At 44.9% G+C, this 27943-nt stretch overlaps 1 protein-coding gene across 1 annotated transcript in view; it reads right to left on the reverse strand.

Moving 5' to 3' along the window:
• cltrn (collectrin, amino acid transport regulator) overlaps positions 1-22264 on the reverse strand; it is a 61061-nt gene extending 38797 nt beyond the window's left edge. The window contains exons 1-3 of the mRNA XM_072514348.1: positions 21953-22264; positions 21543-21601; positions 6591-6673 (exon numbers count right to left, since the gene is read on the reverse strand). Coding sequence (XP_072370449.1) covers positions 6591-6673; positions 21543-21601; positions 21953-22106 — 296 coding nt within the window. The 5' untranslated portion in view covers positions 22107-22264. The remainder of the gene's footprint in view (positions 1-6590; positions 6674-21542; positions 21602-21952) is intronic.
• Positions 22265-27943: the final 5679 nt, after the last annotated feature.

Consider the following 27943-nt stretch of genomic DNA (forward strand, 5'->3'; position numbering starts at 1 on the left):
CTAAAGAAGATGGAAGAGCAAAGGGGGTTGGGGGTATATTTTTGTGAGACCCCCACCCCCACCAAGAAATCACCCTCATCTAACCACTTTCTGGTTTATCCTACATAGTTTGTCGGCTTGATAGAGCTTACAGAGAAAAAGAGAGTTGATTACTATTTTGCCAAATGTGAATATTCTTAGAGGTTTGTTTAATTTGTTTTGAAGTTGTCGAGTTCACCACGCTGTTTCCCTTTTCATCTTTTTTAAAATAGCGTTCATGTTCTGAGCATGCCCACCAAATGATGATGTCATTAAACATGTGATCTGACCACCTTGGCCTCTGTCTCTCTTAGTGACAAGTTCCTCCCCAGATATAATGCATTTTAATGATGAGGATGGAATTCAAGCTCAAAAATATTAGCATCAAATGGCAGTGGAGACTGTGATGAACCAAACAGTCCCATTCAGTTAGCTGCTCGGATGGCAAAGATTGTGACTGGATTATGTAAGGCCTGGATTTTAAACTGCCTCCCCAGTAAATGTGATGACGCTTGGCCATATTGTCTATCGCATTCCATTACTGATTATACTGACCTTGACAAACACGATCCATTATGCCACCCATACCCCCCCGCCCACCTTGCGATGGGTGTGCCAAGCACAAATCACTGAATGCGTTGGGATTCTGGGCTGTATAAATTGAGGCATAGAGTACAAAAGTAAGAATGTTATGATGAACGTTTTTAAAATGCTGGTTCAACATCAACTTGAATATTGTGTCCAATTCTGGGCACCAGACTTTAGGAAGACTTCAGAGAAGGTGAAGAAAACATTTACGAGAATGGTTCCAGGGATGAGGAAATTCAGTGACAAGGATGGGTTGGAGAAGTTAGGGGCATTCTCCTTAGGGAAGGAAAGTTTGAGTAGTGATTTAATCATCGAATCATAGAATACCTGCAGTGCAGAAGGAGGACATTCGCCCCTGCACTGACCTTGCGGAAGAGCGCCCTGCCTAAGCCCACACCCCCACACTATCCCCGTAACCCAATAACCCCACCTAACCTTTTGGACACCAAGGGGAAATATTTAGCATGGCCAATCCACCTAACGCACAACTTTGGACTGTGGAAGGAAACAGGAGCATCCGGGGGAAACCCACCCAAACACGGTGAGAACACGCAAACTGCACACAGACAGTTACCCGAAGCTGGAATTGAACCCGGGACCGTGGCGCTGTGAGGCAGCAGTGCTAATCACAGTGCCACCATGCCACCCTTAGGGTATTCAATAGGGGTGTTCAAAATCATGAGGAGTCTAGACAGAGTGAATAGACAGATCATATCATTCTGTAACATCAATGCCACACTCTCTGCCAACGCAACCCTCATGTCCAATCATGGCTCCTCAGGACAATGGGTGTTTATATCACCAGTGGCTCTTCCCTTAGGCTCCGCCCTACCACCCTTCATGACTGGCACTATCACCTTCCTAAAAAGTCATTCTCCGTCCTGCCTCTGTCACAACTGCCTCTCCCCTTTTGCCCTTTAACCACGCAAAGGTTTAATTGACACTCATTATTATGGTCACCTGTCCCATCATTTGGAATCCTTTCAATCTAATTCCTGCCCTGCCCCAATAAGTCAATGTAATTCACAATCAACTTCAAGAGTGGAGTACAAGCTTTCCATGGGAGCCGATTATGCCCAATATACAGGGCAGTGAGGGTAAAGGTTTAGTGCCATACTTTGTCACTGGTTATGATCCATGTCTTTGGAAAAGGCAACTATATTCTCAAGGGGATTAAAACAAAACAGAAAGCGCTGCTGAACAATTTGGGTTGAAATGCAAGCTTTCGGAAACAGCAAGGAACAAATGTTTGCTATTTGGTCAGGTTAGCAGGCACGGGTATACATGAAATATATCGTTTTGACCTCAAAATAACATGTGGAAACTAAATGTGCCTTTTAAATTTTATTGTAGGAGATCTTTGGACAGCCTGTGATTGATTTGCAGTTAGTGTTGTGTAATGACCGGTAAACATTCCTCTTAAAACAAATGGCTTTAATCCCCGGCCATAGAAACACAGGGTGAGCAATCACCATGCTCACCATTTGCTTCACTGCATCTTTCACATTGAGAACTTTGCTTCAACCATTTACCAGAGAGAAACCATCTGAAGAGAATTGGTTGGGAAACCGCAAAAGTCAAAATCTTAAACAGGCAAGATTTCTAAAAGGAGAGAAAATTTTAGCCTTTCCAATAGTGGCCGGATATATTTTCCCTTAATTTTCTTTTAATAAGTAAATGTGGTTGATACTTTGACAGGAATAAAGGGTGGGATTTTCCACCCGCTCCCCCAACCACCACCCCCCTCAAGTTTTCTGATAGTGGACATAGCTCATCATTGGCCACCAGCAGGATCTTCCATTCCCGCCCATGTCTACGGTGTGCCCTGAGCAGGACCAGAAGATCCAACAACAAAGAACAAAGAAAAGTACAGCACAGGAACAGGCCCTTCGGCCCCCCAAGCCTGTGCCGACCATGCTACCCGACTAAACTACAATCTTCGACATTTTCTGGGTCCGTATCCCTCTAGTCCCATCCTATGCATGTATTTGTCAAGATGCCCCTTAAATGTCACTATCGTTGCTGCTTCCACTACCTCCTCCGGCAGCGAGTTCCAGGCACCCACTATCCTCTGTGTAAAAAACTTGCCTCGTACATCTACTCTAAACCTTGCCCCTCGCACCTTAAACCTATGCCCCCAAGTAATTGACCCCTCTACCCTGGGGAAAAGCCTCTGACTATCCACTCTGTCTATGCCCCTCATAATTTTGTAGACCTCGATCAGGTCGCCCCTCAACCTCCGTCGTTCCAGTGAGAACAAACCGAGTTTATTCAACCTCTCCTCATAGCTAATTCCCTCCATACCAGGCAACATTCTGGTAAATCTCTTCTGCACCCTCTCTAAAGCCTCCACATCCTTCTGGTAGTGTGGCGACCAGAATTGAACACTATACTCCAAGTGTGGCCTAACTAAGGTTCTATACAGCTGCAACATGACTTGCCAATTCTTATACTCAATGCCCCGGCCAATGAAGGCAAGCATGCCATATGCCTTATTGACTACCTTCTCCACCTGTGTTGTCCCTTTCAGTGACCTGTGGATCTGTACACTTAGATCTCTCTGACTTTCAATACTCTTGAGGGTTCTACCATTCACTGTATATTCCCTACCTGCATTAGACCTTCCAAAATGCATTACCTCACATTTGTCCGGATTAAACTCCATCTGCCATCTCTCCGCCCAAGTCTCCAAACAATCTAAATCCTGCTGTATCCTCTGACAGTCCTCATCGCTGTCCGCAATTCCACCAACCTTTTGTACTAGTCTACCATGAGGGACCTTGTCAAAGGCCTTACTGAAGTCCATATAGACAACATCCACTGCCCTACCTGCATCAATCATCTTTGTGACCTCTTCGAAAAACTCGATCAAGTTAGTGAGACACGACCTCCCCTTCACAAAACCATGCTGCCTCTCACTAATACGTCCATTTGCTTCCAAATGGGAGTAGCCCCTGTCTCGAAGAATTCTCTCCAGTAATTTCCCTACCCCTGACGTAAGGCTCACTGGCCTGTAGTTCCCTGGATTATCCTTGCTACCCTTCTTAAACAAAGGAACAACATTGGCTATTCTCCAGTCCTCCGGGACATCACCTGAAGACAGTGAGGATCCAAAGATTTCTGTCAAGGCCTCAGCAATTTCCTCTCTAGCTTCCTTCAGTATTCTGGGGTAGATCCCATCAGGCCCTGGGGACTTATCTACTTTAATATTTTTCAAGACGCCCAACACCTCATCTTTTTGGATCACAATGTGACCCAGGCTATCTACACACCCTTCTCCAGACTCAGCATCTACCAATGTCTTCTCTTTGGTGAGTACTAATGCAAAGTATTCATTTAGTACCTCGCCCATTTCCTCTGGCTCCACACATAGATTCCCTTGCCTATCCTTCAGTGGGCCAACCCTTTCCCTGGCTACCCTCTTGCTTTTTATGTACGTGTAAAAAGCCTTGGGATTTTCTTTAACCCTATTTGCCAATGACTTTTCGTGACCCCTTCTAGCCCTCCTGACTCCTTGCTTAAGTTCCTTCCTACTTTCCTTATATTCCACACAGGCTTCGTCTGTTCCCAGCCTTTTAGCCTTGATAAATGCCTCCTTTTTCTTTTTGACGAGGCCTACAATATCTCTCGTTAACCAAGGTTCCTGAAAATTGTCGTATTTATCCTTCTTCCTCACAGGAACATGCCGTTCCTGAATTCCTTTCAACTGACACTTGAAAGCCTCCCACATGTCAGATGTTGATTTACCCACAAACATCCGCCCCCAATCAGTTCCCGCCTAATATTGTTATAATTAGCCTTCCTAAGTTGGCCCAGTTGGCAGGGAGGGCGGGAAAATCCCTCCCAAAGTATCAAACGGATTTTTATGCCGAGATACCTTTCCATTCATTCAAGCTTTCTGTTCGCACCCAGTAACTCCCATTGTGCTGCCTGTGATTCAGACTGTATCCATTTCTGACCAATATCTCAGAAAGTAACAGAATATCTCGTTATTGCCAAGGTGCCAGGCTGGCAGTGCCAAGGTGCCCGGGTGCCAGGTGGCCCGTGCCAGGGATCCGTCCTGAGGTGCCTTGCTCTTAAGAGGTGAGGTGAGGGGGGAGCACAAGGACCCCGTAAAATGTAAATTGAGTGCAGTGGAGGGGGTCCGGAGGCCACGTTGGAATGACTGAGAGGGGCTGAAAGATCGGGGTGGCATTTAAAAATGGCGCCTTATCCACAAGTACTCTTGCTGCATTGACGAGCTGAGCTCGGCAGTGCAGGAAATGATGTAAGTGTGGCCTTGGCAGGGCGTTCCGCTCCAAGGCCAAAAAACCAGGAAAGGCACCGAGAAACACCCCTTTATACGCACCCGAAACTGGAATTTGTTTCTGTCCGGTTAACTCGCGCCCAGAAAATAGGGGCAAGAGTCGACCATTTAGTCCTTCGTGCCTGTCTCACCATGCAATATGAACATGGCTGATCCTCGATCTTAACATCATATACTCGTTCTCTCCCCATGCCTCTTCACACCTTTAGAGTCTGGAAATCTATCTATTTTTCTTCTGAAATATGTTCACTGAATTGGCCTCCACACCTTCTGTGGTAGAGAATTCCACAGGCTCACCGCTCAGTCCTAAATGGCCTACCCCACATCCTGAGACTGCGACCTCTTGTTCTGGGCTCCCCAGCCACAGGAAACAACATCACTGCATCCAGTCTTTCCATCCCTGTCAGAATTTCAGTGAGATAAGCAACACTTTAACTTAACAAAGGAATCATGTATTGGGTGGGACGGGTGGAGGGGGATCAGTTTGGCTGATATTTGACAAAGCTACTGTCCCAGAGATTACTATCTGATGTTATTTTTTGCCTAAACTGGACGGAATGGACTGAGTAAATCAGGCATTTGCTAACTTCTGATTGTTGGCTCACTTGCATTTTTACTTCATTCCTCCAATATTATGGTCTAATGCATTTGACAACAATTACCTGTGCTCCTTTGTCTGGATGTTGAGACGTCAATGGGTAATTCAAGAATAGTCATACTATGAAAGAACTGTCACAATGATGCAGGGAGTCAGGGAGAAAGCAGGGCTGCCAGCAGTTTGTGGTCGGGAAGTTCAGGGTAAACAGTTTTCCTCAGGACCCGGCGAGTTTAGTGTCAGGATCTGAGAAACAGTTTTGAAATCTGTTTCCTGGCCTCAGCCAGTCAAATTGAGTGGTGGGGGGAGGGGTTGGGGTCTGTGCAGAGTGGAGGAGGGAGGGTTCATAGATTGGGGAGGGTATCACTGGATGATCATGGTAATCAGGGTAGAGGGGGACATTAATGTGGGAGATGCAATGAGACTGAAGGATCAGGCGACCGTCGATGGGTTAGAGTGGGGTGGTGGCATTAATGTTGGGAGACTGGAGGAAATGTTGATGTCGGAGGACCAGAGAGATTAGAATCATGGCTGATAGCAATATGGGGCAAGAGAGAGTGGGGGGGGGAGATAGAGAAAAGATCTCAGGGAGGCTGGAGTTGCCCATGGATGATATCGTGAAGGAATTGGGTCATGGGGAAAGGCTTTTGGATTGTGGGAGGTGTGGTCCAATCACTAGCGATATTAACAAGTTCATGGCAGGATTAGTGTCTGGAATGGGGAAGCACTCCTGTTCCTCTTGGCCCACAAGCTGTGCTGAAAAAGCACTTACTTCCTCCATGCAAGCAATCCTCATTTCCCTTTAGCTGCTGGGCTTCATGACATTCAGGGAACCCAACCAGCCAGTGTTAAAATTGTAGTAAATAAAATCTGAGGTATTAAGGTATTTTAATGAGTCACACAATTCCTAGTAATGGATTGGCTACCTCCGTTCCACACCATCATTTATGTTGAAACCGAAAGTAAGTGAACACAGCGACTAGCTGGGTTCAAATAGAGATTTCTTTACATTTTATTGCAGAGGTGGGGTGGGGAGGGGGGGAGTTTTGATTTCCCCTGTGATTCATTTCACGAAGCACTTACTTGAAAGGTTTGTTCATTGATTTTCTCATACCATAGGCCACTGTTGCTTGAAAGTAGAATTGTTCACATTCATCCCAAACATACTGTCAGTGAACAAGATTTAACATCATAAATGCAGCACTCAAAAACCTTTTTTGCTTCACATCTTTCTTTTTTCTCAAACAAAACACAATATTTGACTTGTATTCTGCAGCAGCCTGGTCATTCCCACCCCTCTCCTTCGTTCATAGTCAGAGGTTATGTAGTAATCCAGGGGACATGAAGATAAAGGTTAAACCAAATTTATTTTAACTCAAAAGACCGCACCCGCGGTGTACATTAGTGCCCCAACCTGGGACTAACAGGAACTCCCAGTCCGGGTATTTAAAAGGCTCGATAACGAGTCCTAGCTGGACGGGCCTCTGCCCGTTTCCATGGGAACTCATATTCCACAAACCTCACAGGGAGATCAATGAGTGATCCTTGAGGATCCTCGTGAGGGTTATCACAAGTTAACACACAGCTTCAAGAGTATTGCTATTTTAGGGACATGAAATATATTGATGCACTGTGATGAGTCAAATCGCTGATTTTGCTGTTTCTGGGGAATATTATGAATGGTTAAATAGTCTCACTATCAATATTACCTTAAATGTACCATCATGTCCTCGGAGCTTTGAGCCCCAGAAGCCAAAAATGGTTGTGCATGTAAACCTATCTGCTGATGGATCCTTGACTTTATAGGTAAATGCAGAGAACAAAATTAAGGAAATTATTGCAAACCTTTAGAAATCATTGGTTATATTTGAACAACAGCAGGAGACTGTTCAACCTCCCAAGCCTGTTCTGACCTTCAACTGACTGATTTTTATCTTAACTGCAACTTAGCACCCTTGTTCCACGACCCTTAATCCCCTTACCTATCAAATCAGTTTTTTTCATTCTGAATACAGCTTCAAATTTGTGACTAGGTATGTGTGAGGGATTTTCTCAGCAATCCTGCCCAGCAAAGTGGCAATGTGGCTGCTTCTCTGTCACAGGCTGGTTGTTTTCAAAAGAAACCAGGTTCTGCCCCCTAGCTCCATCTCACTTTACAACGATCCCCGGAAACAAGCTAACAGAGCTGGGCCGTGCACAGAGCTGTCTCCATATGTGCATCCTCAGAAATAAGGGTGGCACGGTGGCACATGGTTAGCACTGCTGCCTCACAGCTCCAGGGACCCTGTTCACTTCTAGCATTGGGTAACTGTGTGGAGTTTGAATGTTCTTCCCTTGGCTGCGTGGGCTTTTTCTGGATACTCCGGTTCCCTCCAACAGTCCAAAGATGTGCAGCTTAGGTGGATTGGCCATGTTAAATTGCCTCTTAGTATCCAAAGGTTAGGTGGAGTTACAGGGACATGGAAGGGGAGTGGGCCTGGGTTGGGAGCTCTTTCAGAGGGTCAGTACCGACTCAATGGGCCGAATGGCCTCCTTCTGCACGGTAGGAATCCTATTCTATTATTCTTTATTCTTGCCAATGGAAACTGAGCGTCATGAAACTACTTGACAACAGAGAATGCATTTGAGTCTGTCCCAATTTCAATTTGCAAACATTAACAGGATCCAAGCTGAAAGTGAGATACAGCTTTTCTTTATCGAAGAGAGTTTATTCACTTGTTCAGTTTCAATCCAGTGTCCCAGCTGTATCTTATGTATATACGGACATAGTAACTAGGAGCAGGATTGGGCCCGTCGAGCCTGTTCTGTGATTCAAACAGATCATCACTGATCATCCACCACTACCTCATTTTTTCCAATGTCCCCATATTCCCATTAGTCTCCAGAATTTATGAATTTCTGTCTTGAACATGACTGCACTTCCGCAGCCCTGGGATAGAGAATTCCAAAGATTCATCACCCTCTGAGTGAAGAAATTCCTCCTCATCCCAATCTTCAATGGCCGGCTCCTTATCCTGAGATTATGTCCCCTGGTTTTAGATTCACCAAACAGGGGTACATCTATATTCACCCTGTCACGCGCTGTAAGAATTTTCTAAGTTTCAATGAGATAACCTCTCTTTCTTCAAAATTCTAGCAAATACAGGTCCAGTTTCCAAAATCTCTCCTCATAAAACAATCCTGACATCCCAGAGATTAGTCTGCTGAAGTTTCATTACACTCCCTCTTTCAAGAATATCTTTCCTTAGATAAGGAGACCAAAACTGTACAAGATACTCCAGATGAGGTCACATGAAAGCTCCATATATGTGCCCAAAGACAATTAATACCCATAACACCATAGGATATAGTAGCAGAATGGACCATCCGGTCCTTGAGTGTGCTCCGCTGTTCGATCACGGCTGATACGTTTCTCATCCCCAGTCTCCTGCCTTCTCCCCATAACCCCTGACCTTATTAATCAAGAACCAATCTATCTCTGTCTTAAAGATACTCAGTGGCTTGGCCACCATAACCTTTTGCGCAAATGAGTTCCACAGATTCACCACCCTCTGGCTGAAGGAATCCCTCCTCATTTGTTTAAAAGGATCGATCCTTCAGTCTAACGCTGTGCCTTCGGGTTCTAACTTCTCCTACTAGTGGAAACATCTTCACCATGTTCACTCTATCTAGACCTCTCAGTGTTCTGTAAGTTTCAATGAGATCCCCCCCTTATCCTTCTAAACTCTAGTGAGTGCAGACCCAGAGTCCTCAACTCCCCCTCATATGACAAGCCCATCATTCCCAGGATCATTCTTATGAATCCCCTCCAAGGCCATCACCTGTTTCTCTGAAACTTAACAATGTAATTGACACTAATAGATCTTCACAATACAATTGGTAACACATTGGCTGGAATTTACCCTCCTGCCCATGATGAGGCATGTTGCTGGTGGGACCATGTTGACTATGGGCAGGAATATCCTGCCCATTGACAACATACGCTTCCCAGCAGTGATTAAGAGCAGGAACACTGATTTAATTTTCCCTTCCTCAGTAACGACACTATCATTAATCCATTGTGCTATCTACCTATTTCAGAATCACATGCATCCTTTGATCATCAGTAGCCAGAATGTGTAAAGATCCTCCTATAAACCCTTATCTGTCCTTGTTTTCCTTTATTTCCTGTTCTTTTGGCTTTTAGAATTTCTGTACCTGGACAAAGAATCCTTAAGGTGAATTGCACCTTTAATTCAAAACCAGGGGACCCCCAGCAGCCTGTGCTGTTGCTCAGACATCAATGATGGCACACCATTGGCTGTGGGCCAATGGACTACATTATATTCCCGGTCTTAACCAACACTCGATGGTGACTGGTGGAGGCCAGTTCGGAATGTTCTGCAAAGGCAGGCTTGTTCTCACGAGTTTAGTTTAGTTTTGATCAAGAAACCAGAGGGCCATAGCCCTGGGTTTGGATTCACCGCCCTGCCGTGCCACATTTCTGTTTCATCCCGCCGGCGGGATGCTCCGTTATGCCGTCTGGTCAATGGGGTTTTCCATTGTGGGGCAGTCCCACACCGTCGGGAAACCCCCGGGCTGCTGGCAAAACAGAGCCTCCCACCAGCGGAGAATCCAGCCCCTGATCTCACTATTTTACCTGATGGCCTCTGACTAAAGACCTACAGAAAATAGCCTTCTCTCTGCACGGCCTGTGAGACTGCTTCCAAGGTTTTAGTTTCATTTTGAACACAGAACTGAAGAATGCCCTTTTGGAATCTCTCTCTCTGAGGGTAAAACTGTCTCAAACACCCCAGTTGGAGGCTCGGATTTCTCCTCAGCATAGCTGGCAGAGACGTCCTCGTGAAACTAGATACCAAATAAGATTAAAAACCAAAGCTGAGTTTGAGTGGCGACAAGTAATCTTAATGATCGAATCCAGCCACTAACTGAACAGGGTCAGTACTTCAGAAAGTCCTTCTTGCAATCTCGTGTGGAGAACTCTAGTCTTATCTCAGTGAGACTTGTAGTTATTCTGGTGGAGTTGGAAGCAAGCCAGAATTATAACAGACCTGAGGCAGATCTTCCAAGTGAAAGCCCGGATTAATACAAGTTAAAGTGACTCCCCAGAGGGGATCCCAGAGCCTGAGAGTTCTGCCTGAAAGTTCCAGCTAGAAGACCCTCTTTAGCCATCCAACCAATGATTCTCAATCATTTTGTTTTCTGGAGGGACAGTCAGCTGGAAAACAACATCAACATCCGAAACAAGGACATTCATCTTCCATCTCACATTAATCCACTATTATTTTTACCCTCCCCTTCCCTCTGTGTGTGTCCATCTTGTATGTTTTGGATAGAGGGTAAAAGGGGAGGAAATAGATTAGCTGGCCATTATTCTATTGTAATTATTGCATGTCTTATCTCTATTGTTGTTATAAATAAACAGTTGTTGTGCTTCACTTACAAATCTGGTGCCTGTAAGTCATTGGAACAGTCAAGGGCAAAAGGTCTCAGAAAATTTGTATGAATTATTGGTTAATCCATTTGTGTTGGGACTCCGGGGACTATGGGGCTGGAATTGACCATACACTAGCCCAGGGTGTCGTAACAAATGGCAAAAGCAAAAATGCCAATAGTACACTCCAATAAGTGCTACCATCTTGTTTAATCAGGTTCTGAATCGAGGAAAACTAAAACAACCACAAAACCACAAAATTAAAGGCGAACAATGGGTGTGTTTTGCCAGCCCCCCCAGCTGCATGTTTCTCGGCGACCCACGCAGACACGAGGAGGATTTGCAAACTCCACATGGACAATAAACCGGGTCTGGGATTGAACCTGGGTCCTCAGCACCGTGAGGCACCAGTGCTAACCACTGCACCACCGTGCCACCCACCAATCACCAATTAAGCCATAGTTATGAGGTGAGCTTGAAAATGTTAGGACTATTCTCCTCCTAACAGCAAAAGGTTAAGAGGTGACCCAGGGCACAGATATAAAAAGAGCGGGAACTGAGAGTCGGAGTGGAGATTTCAAAAGAGTGGGAGCTGAGCGTCAGAGCAGAGATTTAAAAAGAGCGGGAGCTGAGAGTCAGAGCGGAGATTTAAAAAGAGCGGGAGCTGAGACTCAGAGCGGAGATTTAAATAGAGCGGGAGCTGAGAATCAGAGCGGAGATTTAAATATTGCGGGAGCTGAGAATCAGAGCGGAGATTTAAAAAGAGCGGGAGCTGAGAGTCAGAGCGGAGATTTGAAAAGAGCGGGAGCTGAGAATCAGAGCGGAGATTTAAAAAGAGCGGGAGCTGAGAGTCAGAGCGGAGATTTGAAAAGAGCGGGAGCTGAGAATCAGAACGGAGATTTAAAAAGAGCGGGAGCTGAGAGTCAGAGCGGAGATTTAAAAAGAGCGGGAGCTGAAAGTCAGAGCGGAGATTTAAAAAGAGCGGGAGCTGAGAATCAGAGCGGAGATTTAAAAGAGCGGGAGCTGAGAATCAGAGCGGAGATTTAAAAAGAGCGGGAGCTGAAAGTAAGAGGGGAGATTTAAAAAGAGGGAGCTGAGATTCAGAACGGAGATTTAAAAAGAGCAGGAGCTGTAGTAAGAGGGAAGATTTAAAAAGAGCGGGAGCTGAGATAGACTGGGCAGCGGGCTGAGTTTGTAAAACAATCCAGGAGTTATATCATAGGAAAGTGGTAAGTTCATTGGCTGGTAAGTAACTGCTAATTTGCATTACCTATTCTAAATTGCTTTCAGATTAAAGGTAAAAGGAAAAATATTTTACAGATTAGAAAACTAAAAACCAGCTGGAAGTTTTTTTTTAAATTAAAAACTATTTAAATAACTATTTAAAATAATTTGAATACTGCTGGGGGCAGCACCGTAGCACAGTTGCACTGTTGCTTCACAGCTCCAGGGTCCCAGGTTCGATTCCCAGCTTGGGTCACTGTTTGTGTGGAGTCTGCACATTGTCCCCGTGTCTGCATGGGTTTCCTCCGGGTGCTCCGGTTTCCTCCACAAGTCCCGAAAGACATGCTATTAGATAATTTGGACATTCTGAATTCTTTCTCTGTGTACCCGAATTGGCACCTGAATGTGGCGACAAGGGACTTTGCACAGTAACTTCATTGCAGTGTTAATGTAAGCCTACTTGTGACAATAAAAATTATTATTATCATTAAAATAAAATAGAGATGCAGGGCCAGATGATGTGTTGTACCTGCATGATGTCGCAGTTGGTGGATCCCACTGTGGTTCCTAGTGAACACGTCTGTAGTAAGTGTTGGTTGCTTGAGGAACTTCGGCTCAGAGTTGATGAGCAGGAGTCTGAACTTCAGATGCTGCGACACATCGGGAAGGGGAGAGTTACCTGGATGCTGTGTTTCAGGAGGCAGTCACACCCCTTAAATTCAGCCAGTGGTCAGGGATTGGGGGGGGGGGGTGACTATGAGTGAGGCAGATAGAGGGATCTAGGAGATAGGGTTGCAGAAGCCTCAGTCCTAGACCAACAGGTTTGAGGTTCTTGCTCTCTGTGTGGATGAGAGCTGGGACAGTGGGGAGAATGAGCAAATTGACCACAGCACCATGGTACAGGGAGCCATTCAAGTTGGGTGAAGCAAAATAAATGTAGTCGTAATTGAGGATAGTATAGTTAGGGGCATAGACACTGTTCTCTGTGACCAGGATCGAGAGTCCTGAAGGATGTATTGCCTACCTGGTGCCAGAGTTCGGGATATCTCATCTGAGCTGCAGAGGGACTTGGAGTGAGAGGGTAACAATCCAATTCATGGGACCTTGGCAGGAAGAAGGGAGCTGTTCCGATGGGATGATCTTCATCTGAGTCATGCTAGGACCTGAGCCCTGGCGAATCACATAATTAAGGCTGTAAATAGGACTTTAAACTAAATAGTTGTGGGGATGGGGGGGTTCCAGTGGTATGGAAAATTAGGAAATCAAAGTTAAAGGAGACGGTGAGAGTGCAGGTTAATGATGAGTACTTTAACCAAGTTAATGGGGCTGAGGGCTCAGGAGATGTTAGTAAAGTTTCCAGAACAAGTAAAAGAACAGAGAGAAGAGAAAGTGGCAGGAATTTAACTTCAGGCATAACAGATAAAGGGGACAAATATGAGAAGGGGGGCAGTGAATGCAGGACTGAGGGTGTTGTACCTAAATGCGTGCAGTATACAAAACAATGTAAATGAGCTTGTTGCACACATTGCAGTTAGCCAGTACGATGTTGTGGGCATCACAGAGACTTGGCTGCAAGTGATCAGGACTGGGATCTAAATATCCAAGGAAATGTGCCCTATTGAAAAGACAGGCAGATGGGCAGACAGAGTGGAACTGCATTATTAGTAAGAAATTAAATTAAATCAATAGCAAGAAGCGATATAAGGTCAGAAGGCATAGAATCTGGGCAGGATTTACTGACCACCCCGCCGCATATTTTTCGGCGGGGAGGTATCCCGCCAGTGGGATCTGTTATATTACTTTGTGTAATACATGTATTACTCTTTTGAACTAGCCGAGTGATTGAAATGAGCAGTAGTCTTCTTGTAAAGATAAACTAATTTATTGAGTAATGTAAATAAATATTGTGAGTTCTTTTTACTTAATACTCAACTAGTAAAACAAAGGAACAATTGTAGAGATAATTACTTAAATTATACAATATATAGGCCCTGACAGTGAGACATAATGTTCAATTCCCTGTGCTAGCATTATATATATTGATCATGTATATTGATATACAGAGATCATTACATCCCCCTTTTTTAAACATTTTCTTGCAAATATTAAAAGAAAATTTTACATTTGAAATGCAGTGGTTACATAGTACAGCAATTCCTAGAATTATGTAAACGTTCACAGATTCAGTCAATTTGGTCTTCTTCTCCTTCTGGATCTTAATCTCAAAGGTGATGAAGAAGTTTTAATATCCTTGTTAATTGTCAGATTGGGAATTTAGTTGTTGTTCAACTTGCTTTGAAATTGTATGACGTAAGTCAAGATGAGGAAAAATCTGTGTTTGATCTTTGGCTTGAAGTAGATCACGACAATTTCTTCTATAGATGTTGCCATCTGAAGTTTTAATCAGATACGATCTGGGAGAGAATTGCCTAATGATAAGAGCAATGTCAGACCAACCTCCTTCAGGAAGTCTGAATCGAACAGTATAATTTTCTGTTAGAATTGACAAATCTTTTGCATGTAGATCAAAATACTGTTTTTGTTTCAGTCTCTGTTGCTGAAGTTTCTTCACAGCAAAATGTTGTTCAGGATCAGGAATATGTAGCTGAGGTAGAGTTGTTCTTATGTTCCTGTTCAATAACATCTGAACTGGAGATAATCTTGACGATAAAGGTGATGATCTATAAGTAAGTAGTGCTAAATGGAAATCAGATTGTGAATCTTTTGATTTACTCAGTAACTGTTTAATTATGTGGATGCCTTTCTCAACCTTCCCATTGGACTGAGGGAAATGAGGACTTGAAGTGATGTGTTCAAAATTGTAAATTGTTGAAACTTCTTTCCACTCATAACTCGAAAAACATGGGCCATTGTCAGACACGATGGTATGAGGAATACCATGCCTGGCAAATATGTCTCTGCATGCTTTGATTACAGTATTGGATGTAAGATCATTCAACTTCATGACTTCAGGAAAATTTGAAAAATAGCCAATGACTAAATTATTCCTTGCCCAATAAATGAAAGAGATCGATACCCACTTTCACCCATGGTAACGTAACGATGTCATGCTGTTGCAATGGTTCCTTGCATTGTTGACTCTGATGTGTTTGACACGTTGTACATGATGATACCATGTCAGGTATATCTTTATTTATACCTGGGCAATATATTGATTGTCTGGCTCAGTGTTTACATTTCTCTATCCCTAGATGATCTTCATGAAGTCTAGTAAGCATTTCTGACTTCATGCTGTCTGGTATGACAATTCGATCCTGTCTCAGCAAAATACGATCCAAGATAGTCAGTTCAGACTGTATACTCTGGTATTGTGGACAATGACCTTTGGGCCACCCATCTTGTAGATGCTGTATAACTTTGGTCAAAGCAGAATCTTTCTGTGTTTCTGTTCGAATTTGTTGAAGCTTTGAATCAGAGGCTGGAAGTATCTCTCTGAAAAGTTGCAGGTGGGAGTCAATGTCATTGATTGATTCCTCTTGAAGAATATCAGTGTTGATGGATCTGGACAGAGTGTCAGCTATGACTAAATCTTTACCTGGAGTATATATAAGATTAAAATCATATCTGCGCAATTTCATCATAGGTCATTGTAGTCTTGGTGTCATCTCATTTAAATTCTTTTCAATGATGTGGACAAGTGGACGATAGTCTGTCTCTACAGTAAACCTGGGTAAGCCATAAACATACTCCTGGTTGGAAATTCCAGTCACAAGGCCAAGACACTCCTTTTCAATCTGGGCGTACCTACACTCAGTCGCAGTCATGGATCTGGATGTGTAGACTATGGGAATCCATTCATTGAAATGGTCTTGTTGAAGTAGAACTACATCTATGTCATTTTGACTAGCATCAGCTGAAATGTTGGTGGGCCTGGTTGGGTCAAAGAAGGACAAGCTGGGAACTTGGATCAACTGTTGTTTCAGATCTGTCCATTCTTTAGTATGACTCTGAGTCCAGTTGAAATCAGTATTCTTTCTGATCAGCTGGCATAATGCAGTTGTTCTAATGGAAAGTTTCTTGATGAAATTCCCTAGAAAGTTGACAAATCCTAGAAAGCGTAAGACTGCTTAGTTGTCTTGCGGTATTTGCATTGACTTGATGGCTTGTACTTTGTCTTCGTCCGGCTTGATACCATTGGCTGTAATGTTGTCGCCTAAGAATTTCAAAGAAGTGGCAGCAAACATACATTTAGCTTGGGACAGCTTTAAACCGTAGCTGTGTATTCTCTTGAACACTTCTCTAAGACGATTCATGTGTTCTTCTGGTGTTGTAGACCAGATGATAATGTCATCTATATAAACATGTTCTCTGTCATTTATTCCATTGTACGATGAAATATTTCTGATGCAGAAATGATTCCGAAGGGCATTCTGTTGAAAAAATACCTTCCCAAAATTGTGTTGAAGGTACAGAGGAGCTTGCTGGAGTCAACAAGCTGCATCTGCCAAAACCTTACAAGGGATCGAGTTTGGTAAAATTTCTGGCATTGGCCATTTCTGATGTGATTTCCTCTCTTTGGTATTGGGTAGTGTTCTCTTCTAATATTACGATTGAGATCTTTAGGATCCATACAGATTCTAATGTCACCCATTGTTTTTTTGACACAAACTAGGGAGCTAACCCAGTCAGTCGGTTGTGTTACCTTTGATATGATTCCTTGCGATTGCAATCTTGTTAGTTCAGCCTTCAATCTGTCTCTGAGAGGAGCAGGTACATGTCTTGATGGATGTATCACAGGCTTGGCATCTTGTTTCAAAAGTATCTTGTACTGATAAGGCAGTGTTCCCATGCCTTTAAATACATCAGGATATTCATGTAAAAGTTGCTGGATGTTTTCTTTAAGTGTAGCTGATTCAGAAGTATTGAGAAAAATTCTTTGAATGAGCTGAAAATCCTTACAAGCTTGAGCACCCTGTAGTGAAGAACGATTGTCATCCACTATCTCAAATCTAATTTGTTTGTGTATGTCCCGGTTGGTGGCACTCAAATAACACGATCCATGTGAGAAAATTGGATTGCCATTATAATCTTTTAAAGAACACTCTGGAGTAATTATGTCATGGTGACTTTTAATCATAGACAAATCTTTGGAATTGAGAAGATTCGCTGAAGCACCTGTCTCGCATTTCTGTGCGTAGTGCGCATGTCCCGAGCTTGAGAATGCGTGCGCTGGGTAGCTGCTGTTCCGAACAGTCTTCTGTGCTGCCTGCGACACCATTGTTATTTTCTCTGCCTCGTGTTAGACTTTCGCGCCTTTTTCCTTGGGATAAAATTCTAAATACTGACTTTTGGTCTGTTCACTGGAGATGAATTTCTCTATTGCAATTTTCAACGTTCAATCATTTTGCCGAATTAAAGCTTCTCATACAGTATCATCAGTTATTCCATAAACAATTTGATCTCTTACAAGAGAATCATGAAGATCCACATAGTTACAGGTTTGAGCTAAAAGTTTGAGATCTGTAATGAAGTTATTCACCAGTTCACCAACTTTTTGGACTCGCTTATGAAACCTGAATCTTTCTAAGATTTCATTAGTTTGCACCTTGCAATGGTCATCGAATTTCAGGATAATTTGTTCAAACTTCGACTTATCTTCCCCAGCAGTAAAATTAAATGAATTATATATTTCAATTGCTTGCTGCCCTGCTAGGGACAGAAGCAAAGTGATTTGTCTTGCATCAGACGCAGCATTTAACTCACTAACTTCCAATTTAACTTCAGACTACCAGTGGTCTTTAGATGTCTTGCAGCTTGCAGTCCATCAATACTCTGTTTTTGTCGAGGATTCCGAAGTTGCGATGATTTCACCAGTCAAATAGTTGATTCCGATTTTTCTTCTCTTTTGTTCAAATTTTCTTTGCTAGTCTTTCTTAAAAGCCTAATTTATCCTGGTACAATGTTATATTACTTTGTGTAATACATATATTACTCTTTTGACCAGCCGAGTTGTTGAAATGAGCAGTAGTCTTCTTGTAAAGATAAATTAATTTATTGAGTAATATAAATAAATATTGTGAGTTCTTTTTACTTAATACTCAACTAGTAAAACAAAGAAACAATTGTAGAGATAACTAATTAAATTATACAATATCATTCTTGGATAACTAATAACTTCTTCCCTTTCTAGATTTCCTATGTCTGTTCTCTCTGCACTCCTGATACACACTCCTCTTAAAAAGAGCGGGAAAGTTATTAATATAGGTCCTGACACTGAGACATCTAGGGCTGGATTCGCCGCCCCGCCACGCCACATTTCTGCCTCGACCCACCAGCGGGATTATCCGTTACACCGGCCAGTCAATGGGGTTTCCCGTTGTGGGGTAGCCCCACGCCGTCGGGAAACCCCCGGGCGCTGGCAAAACGGAGAATCCCGCAGGCGGAGAATCCTGCCCCTAGTGTTCAATTGCCTGCACTAGCATTATTGATCATGTATATTGATTTACAAAGATCACCAGAGGACATACCCGTCCTGCCGTTGTCAACAGGATTTCCCATTGACAGCACCCCTCACTGTCGGGAAACCTGTGCGCCGGCATGAGACCGGAATTTCCCTCTGGCGTGAACTTCCGGTAAATCTCGCCCACTGTGTGGGAGAGTTGAGGAATCGCAAAGGTAAAAAGACCCTGATGGGAATTATATATGGGCCCACTTGCAGTAGTCAGGATGTGGGGCAGTAAATAAATCAGGAGATAGAGAAAGCATGTAAAAAAGGCAATATCACAATAACCATGGGGGACGTCAATATGCATGTGGACTGGGAAAATCAGGTTGGTAGCGGTTTGCAAGAAAAATAATTTGTGGAATGCCTACGAGATGGTTTTTGGTTGGAGCAGCTTGTAGCCGAGCTCATGAGGGAAGAAGCAATACTGGATTTGGTGATGTGTAATGGGGCAGACCTGATTAGGGAGCTGAAGGTGAAAGAACCCTTAGGGGGCAGTGACCATAATATGACAGAATTTATCCTGCAGTTTGAGAGGGAGAAGCTAGAATCAGATGTAACGGTATTGCAATTAAATAAAGATAGCTACAAAACATGAGGGAGGTGCTGTGCAGGTTTGATTGGAAAAGGAGCCTAGCAGGGAAGACAGTGGAACAGCAATGGCAGGAGTTTTTGGAGGTTATTTGGGAGACACAACAGAAATTCATCCTAAGGAGGAGGAAACATGCTAAGGGCAGGACAAGGCAGCCATGGTTGACGAGGGAAGTCAGCGATAGCTGAAAAACGAAATAAAAAGCATACAATATGGCGAGGATTAGTGGGAAGCCAAAGGATTAAAAGTGAGCAGAGGACAATTGAAAAAGAAATAAGGGGAGAAGATAAAACCTGAGTGTAAGCTAGCTAGTAATATAAAAGAAGATTGCAAGTTGTTTTCATTATATAAAAGGTAAGAGAGAGGCAAAATGGAAATGGACCACTGGAAAATGAGGCTGGAGAAGTAGTAATAGGGAACAAAGAAATGGAAGAGGAACTGAATAGTTACTTTGCATCAGTCTTCACAGTGGACGACACCAGTGGCATACCAGAACTTCAAGAGAGTAAGGGGGCAGAGGTGAGCATAGTGGCCATCACGAAGGAGAAGGTGCTGGGGAAATTGAAAGTTCTGAAGGTGAATGATTCACCCGGACCAGATGGAAGAAGGAATGAAGGCACTGTTGCTAAGTTTGCAGATGGTACAAAGATTTGTAGAGGGACAGGTAGTATTGAGGAAGCAGGGGAGGCTGCAGAAGGACTTGGACAGGCTAGGAGAGTGGGCAAAGAAGTGGCAGATGGAATACAATGTGGAAAAGTGTGAGGTTATGTATTTTGGTTGGAAGAAAAGAGGCATAGAATATTTTCTAAATGGGGAAAGGCTTCTGTTATCTGAAGCACAAAGGGACTTAGGAGGCCTAGTTCAGGATTCTCTTAAGGTCAACATGCAGGTTCAGTTGGCAGTTAAGAAGGCAAATGCAATGTTAGAATTAATTTTGAGATTACTCTAATAGAAGAGGGATGTACTGCTGAGGCCATATAAGGGTCTGGTCAGACCCCAGTTCGAATACTGTGAGCAGTTTATCTAAGGAAAATGTGCTGGCCTTTGAGCGGGTCCAGAGGAGGTTCGCAAGAATGATCCTGGGAATGAAGGGCATGCCATATGAGGAGCGGTTGAGGACTCTAGGTCTGTATTCAATGGAGTTTAGAAGGATGAGGATGGATCTCATTGAAATTTACAGAATGCTGAGAGACCTAGATAGAGTGGATGTGGAGAAGATGTTTTCACTAGTAGGAGAGGCACAGCCTCAGACCGAAGGAACGATCCTTTAGAACAGAGATGAGGAGGAATTTCTTCAGCCAGAGAATGGTGAATCTATGGAACTCATTGCTGCAGAAGGCTGTGGGTGCCAAGTCACTGGGTGTCTTTAAGACAGAGAGAAATAGGTTCTTGATTAATAAGGGAATCAGGGGTTATGAGAGAAAGCAGGAGAATGCGGATGATAAACATATCAGTCATGATCAAATGGTGGGGCAGACTCGATGGGCCAAATGGCTTAATTCTGCTCCTATATCTTTTGGTCTTATAAGGGTACGAATGATTCCTTAAGCTGTAATTAAAATTTATTAACTTCAGTTTTGATCATTTCAATCAACTATGAGGCTCAACACCTTTTTGCATGAAGAGAGTTCTGAATCTCCACTTCCCTTTCTGAGAAGAAGTGCTTCCTAACATCACTCTTGATCAACCTCATGCTAATTTTAAGATTATGCTCAATTGTTCTGGAATCCCTTAAAAGCGGAAATAGTTTATGTCCCACTATTCCCCACTTGCCTGGATGAGTGCAGCTCCCAACAACAGTCAAGGAGCTGGTCAAGATCCAGGTCAAAGCAACCCGCTTGACTGGCACTCCAACCATCACCTTCAACTTTCAATCCTTCCACTCCGACGCACAGTAGCAGCCATGTGTATCATCTACAAGATGCACAGCAGCAGCTCATCAAGGGTCCTTCGACAGCGCCTTCCAAACTCACAACCACCACAATCTAGAAGGCAAGGGCAGCAGATACCTGGGAACACCACCATCTGGAAGCTCCCCTCCAAGTCTCTCAACATCCTGACTTGGAAATATATCGCCGTTCCTTCACTGTCACTGGGTCAAAACCCTGGAACTCCCTCCCTAACAGCACTGTGGGTGTACCTACACCACATGGACTGCAGCGGTTCAAGAAGGCAGCTCACCACCGCCTTCTCAAGGGAAACAAGAGATGGGCATAAAATGCTGGCCTTGCCAGCAACACGCACATCCTGTGAATGAACAAAGTAATAAAAAGCCCTATGAAATCCTTTAATCATCTTAAAGAGCAATTAAGGTCAACTTACTGCCTGGTCTCCAAGGGCGGCATTCAGGCTGATTCGCACTTTGTGAGCATAAGGTGATCCTGTAATTAATATAATCAGAAAAATATAAAACTCACAAAGAAAGGCAATATTACTCTTTAAGAGAAGGATCAACAACACTGCTCGATACAGTTAAGTACTGAGTGAGGAGCTGTTGAAACAACTACAATCTGTATTATACAGTGAATGTCAGCGTCACTTCAGAACTGATGTTTAATTCGATCTGCACTGGTATAATGGTCTGCGATGGTGTTCTGCTAAAAAGTCTGAAATTATTTGAGACCAAAAATGAACCAGCAATGAGCTGTAATCGAGTGCCCCAGTGCATCTCCAATTGTGATGCTATCAGAAAATTAACAAGAAAATCAAAGCTTCAACTGAAGTCAACGTACCTTTGAAGCAGAAATGACTCACTGCTGTGGCACCCCATTCTGTAGCTAGGAAAAGATTGAAAGCAAGGAGCAAAATCCCAAACGACATCCTTGCAATTGGAAAGGCACAACGGTGAATGATCCACAGAGAACTTTGCTTTATATTCTCGTTCATGTACAAACCAGCAGAAGGAATAAGTGGAAAAATATGTTTACTGGTTTGTAAAAGGCTTAATTATTAAGAGAGGACGTACCCTCCACCCGCTGAACAATCCTGCCAATCTTCACAGACCTGTCATTACCACATTGCCTCTCACTACCTTAGTCAGACATTTGAAAACGAATAAAGAAATCTCAACAAACAAACTCATCGGGAAGGTGTATTCAAGAGAGGTAACTGTGGACTGTAAACATTGCATTCATCTGCAGAGCGACAGCCAAGTGGCAGAATTAAAATGCTTGACAGCTTTGCAAATGCTTTAGTGAGTGCAGCCCGAGATGGTGTTATTCTTCAAAGAAAGTAGTGCTTTCCAGGAAGGGATTTCTATGTAATAGTAAAGCTTGTATTGTTGGGTTGAGTGGGCAATTGGCCTTACCTCCTGCAGCACAGCTTTCTGAAAAACTCTCCTGTGAAAAGGAGGTGATTAGATTAAGTTGCACTTTTGTGGTCTACTAACTTCAGTCAACCTGAACCCAGTGACGTCTCTGTGCTTCCAGCTGCAGTGACGAGGCAGTGGCGCAGTGGTATTATCACTGCCAGCGTAATCCAGAGACCCTGGGTAATGCTCTGGAGACCCAGGTTTGAATCCCACCACGGCAGACGATGACCTTTGAATTCAATAAAAATCTGGAATCAAAAGTCTAATGATGACCATCAAACCATTGTCGCTTGTTGTAAAAAACCATCTGGTTCGCCCATGCCCTTTACAGAAGGAATCCTTACCTGGTCTGGCCACAAGCTACTCCAGATCCACAGCAATGTGGTTGACTCTTAAATACCATCTGAAAAAGCCAAGCAAGCTACTCAGTTCAAGGGCAATTAGGGATGGGCAATAAATGCTGACCCAGCCAGCGATGCCCACATCCTATGAATGAATTTTTTAAAAACTTCCCTCTGGTAAATTTTTGTGAAGTTTCAAGCCAGATATCCCAGAAGTAAAAGCCATTAAAATTTGGGAATGGCTGGTATTGGTTCAAACTGGAATTCCAATTTAAGGTATATAACAATGATTTTTTTTGTCATTTGGGGATTGGAGAAGTTTAGAGCCATTCAAAGGAACAATGGGTGGATGGGGGCTACCTTGGAGTTTTTTGACACAAGAGCAGATGAGGAAGTCCAGTGCCCTACGCAAGCAGTGATGATTGGATTAGATTTGTTTATTGTCACGTTTACTGAGGTACAGTGAAAAGTATTTTTCTGCGAGCAGCTCAAACAGATCATTTAGTAATTGAAATGAAAAGAAAAAGAAAATATATAATAGGGCAACACAAGGTACACAATGTAAACACATAGACACCGGCATCGGATGAAGCATACAGGGGTGTAGTGTTAATGAGGTCAGTCCATAAGAGGGTCATTTAGAAGTCTGGTAACAGCGGAGAAGAAGCTGTTTTTGAATCTGTTTGTGAGTGTTCTTAGACTTCTGTATCTCCTGCCCAATGGAAGAAGTTGGAAGAGTGAGTAAGCTGGGTGGGAGGGGTCTTTGATTATGCTGCCCGCTTTCTCAAGGTAGCGGGAGGTGTAAATGGAGTCAATGGATGGGAGGCAGGATCGTGTGATGGACTGGGCTGTGTTCACGACTCTCTGAAGTTTCTTGCAGTCTTGGGCCAATGCAGCCAGATTGGATGCTTTCTATGGTGCATCTGTAAATGTTGGTAAGAGTCAGTGTGGACATGCCGAATTTCCTTAGTTTCCTGAGGAAGTAGAGGCGCTGTTGTGCTTTCTTGGTGGTAGCGTCGACATGGGTGGACCAGGACAGATTTTTGGTGGTGTGCACCCCTAGGAATTGAAGCTTTCAACCATCTCCACCTCGGCCCCGTTGATGCAGACAGGGGCTTTGCTTCCTGAAGTCAATGACCAGCTATTTAGTTTTGCTGGCATTGAGGGATAGATTGTTGTTTTTTTTAACAAACAATTTTATTGAGGTATTTTTTGGCATTGTAAACAGTTACAGATAACAGAAATGTGCAAACATCAATATAAAACCAACACTTCAATCAAACCATACTGCACATGCCCGCTCCTCTCCCCTAGACACGACCCGCCTATTTATCCCTCCTACTCAACTCTAATCTCCCTTCTCCCCCCTCCCTCCCCTGCTGACGTTCACTCTCCCGCGAAGAAGTCGATGAATGGTTGCCACCTTCAGGCGAACCCCAGTACAGATCCCCTCAAGGCAAACTTAATTTTTTCCATACCCAGAAAAGCTGACATGTCCGAAAGCCATAGTTCAGTCTTCGGGGATCTTGAGTCCCTCGATGCCAGCAGTATTCGCCGCCGGGCTATTAGGGAAGCAAAGGCCAGAACATCTGCCTCTTTCTCCCCCTGGACTCCTGGGTCTTCCGAAACCCCGAAAATTGCCACCTCTGGACTCATCACCACCCTTGTTTTCAGCACCCGGGACATGACCCCCGCAAATCCCTCCCAGTACCCCCTAAGCTTAGGACATGCCCAAAACAGGTGAACATGGTTCGCTGGTCCTCCCGCGCATCTAGTGCACTTGTCCTCTACCCCAAAGAATTTGCTCATCCGAGCTACTGTCATGTGGGCCCGGTGAACGACCTTAAATTGATTCCGGCCGAGCCTGGCACATGTTGCGGTTGAGTTTACCCTACTCAGGGCTTCCGCCCACAGCCCATCCCCCATCTCCCCGCCAAGCTCCTCCGCCCATTTGAGTTTCAGTTCCTCCGTCTGGGACTCTTCCCCCTTAGTGAGCACCTTGTAGATATCCGAGACTCTACCCTCTCCTCCTTCTCCTCTAGAGACTATTCTGTCCTGGATTCCTATTGGCGGGAGGCGTGGGAAGGATGGGACCTGTCTGCGTACAAAGTCCCGCATCTGTAAGTATCTAAAGTCATTTCCCCTTACCAGCCCAAATTTCTCCTCCAAGCCCCTCAAACTCGCAAAGCTCCCCTCCAGGAACATATCGCCCACCCTCCTCACCCCCGCCCGCCGCCATGTTCGAAACCCTCCATCCATGTTCCCAGGGGCAAATCGATGGTTATCACATATTGGAGCCCAGACAGACACACTACCTCCCCTACATGCCTCCTCCACTGGCCGCATATCTGCAGGGCCGCCCCCACTACCGGCTGGTGGAGTACCTGGCCGGCGACAGCGGTAGGGGAGCCGTGACCAGGGCTGCCAAACTGGTGCCCCTGCACGAAGCCGCCTCCACTCGCTCCCAGATAGATCCCGTACCCACCATCCACTTCCTTATCATGGCTATGTTAGCCGCCCAGTAGTAATTGATCAGACTCGGCAATGCCAGTCCTCACTTGCTGGACTCCTTTCAAGCATCACCTTCTTCAGCCGCGGGGATTTTCCCGCCCAGACAAAGCTCATGATGATTTTGCCAGTCCTTTTGAAGAAGGACCGTGGGATAAAGATCGGGAGGCACTGGAAGATGAACAGAAATCTAGGGAGGATTGTCATCTTTACAGTCTGCACCCTCCCTGCCAGTGACAGCGGGAGTGCATCCCATCTCCAAAACTCCCTCTTCATTTGTTCCACCACTCTAGTCAAATTTAACTTATGTAACCTACCGCAGTCTCGTGCCACCTGTATCCCCAAGTACCGGAAACTTTCCCCAACCAGCCTAAATGGCAGCTCCTTCAGTCGATTCTCCTGGCCCCTTGCCTGCACCACAAACATCTCACTCTTGGCCATATTTAATTTGTACCCTGAAAACCGGCCGAACTGCCTCAATGTTTCCAGTATATTTTCCATCCTGGCCAGTGGGTCCGACACGTACGGGAGCAGGTCGTCCGCATAGCGAGAGACCCTATGTTCCACCCCCTCCAGTCATTCCCTTCCAACCTTTTGCAGCTCTCAACGCAATCGCCAACGGCTCTATGGCCAGCGCGAACAGCAACGGGGAGAGTGGGCATCCCTGTCTGGTCCCGCGATGTAGTCTGAAATAATCTGACATTATCCTGTTTGTCCTAATGTTAGCTTTTGGGGCCTGGTGCAATAGTCTGACGAAATTAACCAGTCCCTCCCCGAACCCAAACCGTCCAAGCACCTCCCACAAATAGCCCCACTCCACCCGGTCAAAGGCCTTCTCAGCGTCCATTGCCACCACTACCTCCACCTCCTTGCCCGTCGGGGGCATCATGATCACATCTCCACGGTCCTTGTCCTGCTTCAATATCAGCGAGATGGTGGCTTGCGACATCGGCGGCGGCAGGGTCCCTCTGTCCCTCGCCTCATTCAAAACCCTTGTCAGGACCGGTCCCACTATCTCCGAGAACTTCTTGTAAAACTCTACTGGGTATCCATCCAGCCCCGGGGCTTTCCCCGGCTGCATGGCCTTTATGCCCCCCAGTACCTTCTCCGCTCTAATCGGGGCCCCCAGCCCGTCCACTAGTCCCCCACCTACTTTTGGGAAGGTTAGTCCATCCAGGAACCTTTTCATCTCCTCCTGCTCTTCTGGGGGTTCTGAAGTGTACAGCTTACTATAGAATTCCGAAATACCTTATTCAGTCCTGCCGAGTCCTCCACTCCGCTCCCCTTCCCATCAACCACTCTACTTATTTCCCTGGCCGCCTCCCTCTTCCTGAGTTGCTGCGCTAGCAATCTGGTGGCCTTCTCCCCATGCTCATACACCACTCCCCTCTCCTTCCTAAGTTGTTCCACGACCCTACTCGTGGATAGCACCCCCAGTTCCGCCTGCAATCTCCGTCTCTCCCTGAATAGGTCCTCCCCCGGGGACCCCGCATGCTCCTCGTCTATCCGGTGAATTTCCCTAACCAATCTGTCCATTTCTACTCTGTCCGCCCTGACCCTGTGAGCCCGAATTGAGATCAGCTTCCCCCTCACTACTGCCTTCAGCGCCTCCCACAGGGTCGCTGCTGAAACCTCCCCTGTATCGTTCACCTGCAAGTAATTTTGCATACACTTCCGAAGTCTCTCACTTATCCCCTCCTCCGACAACAGTCCTACGTCTAACCTCCATTGCGGGCGTTGGCAATTCGTCTCCTTGACCTGCAGGTCCACCCAGTGCGGGGCATGGTCCGAGATAGTGATTGCCGAATAATCCGTATTCTTTACCTCCCCTACACAGTCACTGCTCAAGATAAAAAAATCAATCCTAGAATATACTTTATGAACATGCGAATAAAACGAATAGCCCCTTCCCATCGGCTGTCTGGCTCTCCATGGGTCCACAGCCCCCATTTGCTCCATGAACACTTTCAGCTCCCTTGCCATTGCTGGGAGTCTGCCCGTTCTGGGACATGACCGGTCCAGCCCCGGGTCAAGGACCGTATTAAAGTCCCCCCCCCATTATCAACTTGAGTGCGTCTAGGTCCGGAAATGATGGGAAAGATCAAACAGGATGTAAACATCAAACAGCACCGTGAGGCTGCTCCAGGTACAACACAGTTCCAGCTGTGTACACGGAAAAGTGTTAACCCACGTCCCTTTCTGAGCACCAAAAAAAAATAACACCGCAATAACCCAGTACCCGTACATCCCCCATCCGAAACAAACATAAAAACCAGAGACATAAATGAAACACAACCCCCAGCAAACATCTTTAATCCCCATTGCTGACCGGCCACCCTTTTGTTACAATACAGGCTCCAGTGCACTCAGAGAGCCCAACAAAAGGTACCCACCACAGCAGAGAAAAAAAAGAGGGAAAAAAATCAACAGAAAAAAGGAAAAAGACCAAAAGAGAGGGGGTGGGGATATCCTCCCCCCACATCCCCCACAGGCAAAAACTGCCCATACAAAATACACCACATGGCACCTTTAAAGCAGTAAACAGTCGACCTGCAGTCCAGGCA

This window comes from Scyliorhinus torazame, chromosome 8 (assembly GCF_047496885.1).
Source record: "Scyliorhinus torazame isolate Kashiwa2021f chromosome 8, sScyTor2.1, whole genome shotgun sequence".
NCBI lineage: Eukaryota > Metazoa > Chordata > Chondrichthyes > Carcharhiniformes > Scyliorhinidae > Scyliorhinus > Scyliorhinus torazame.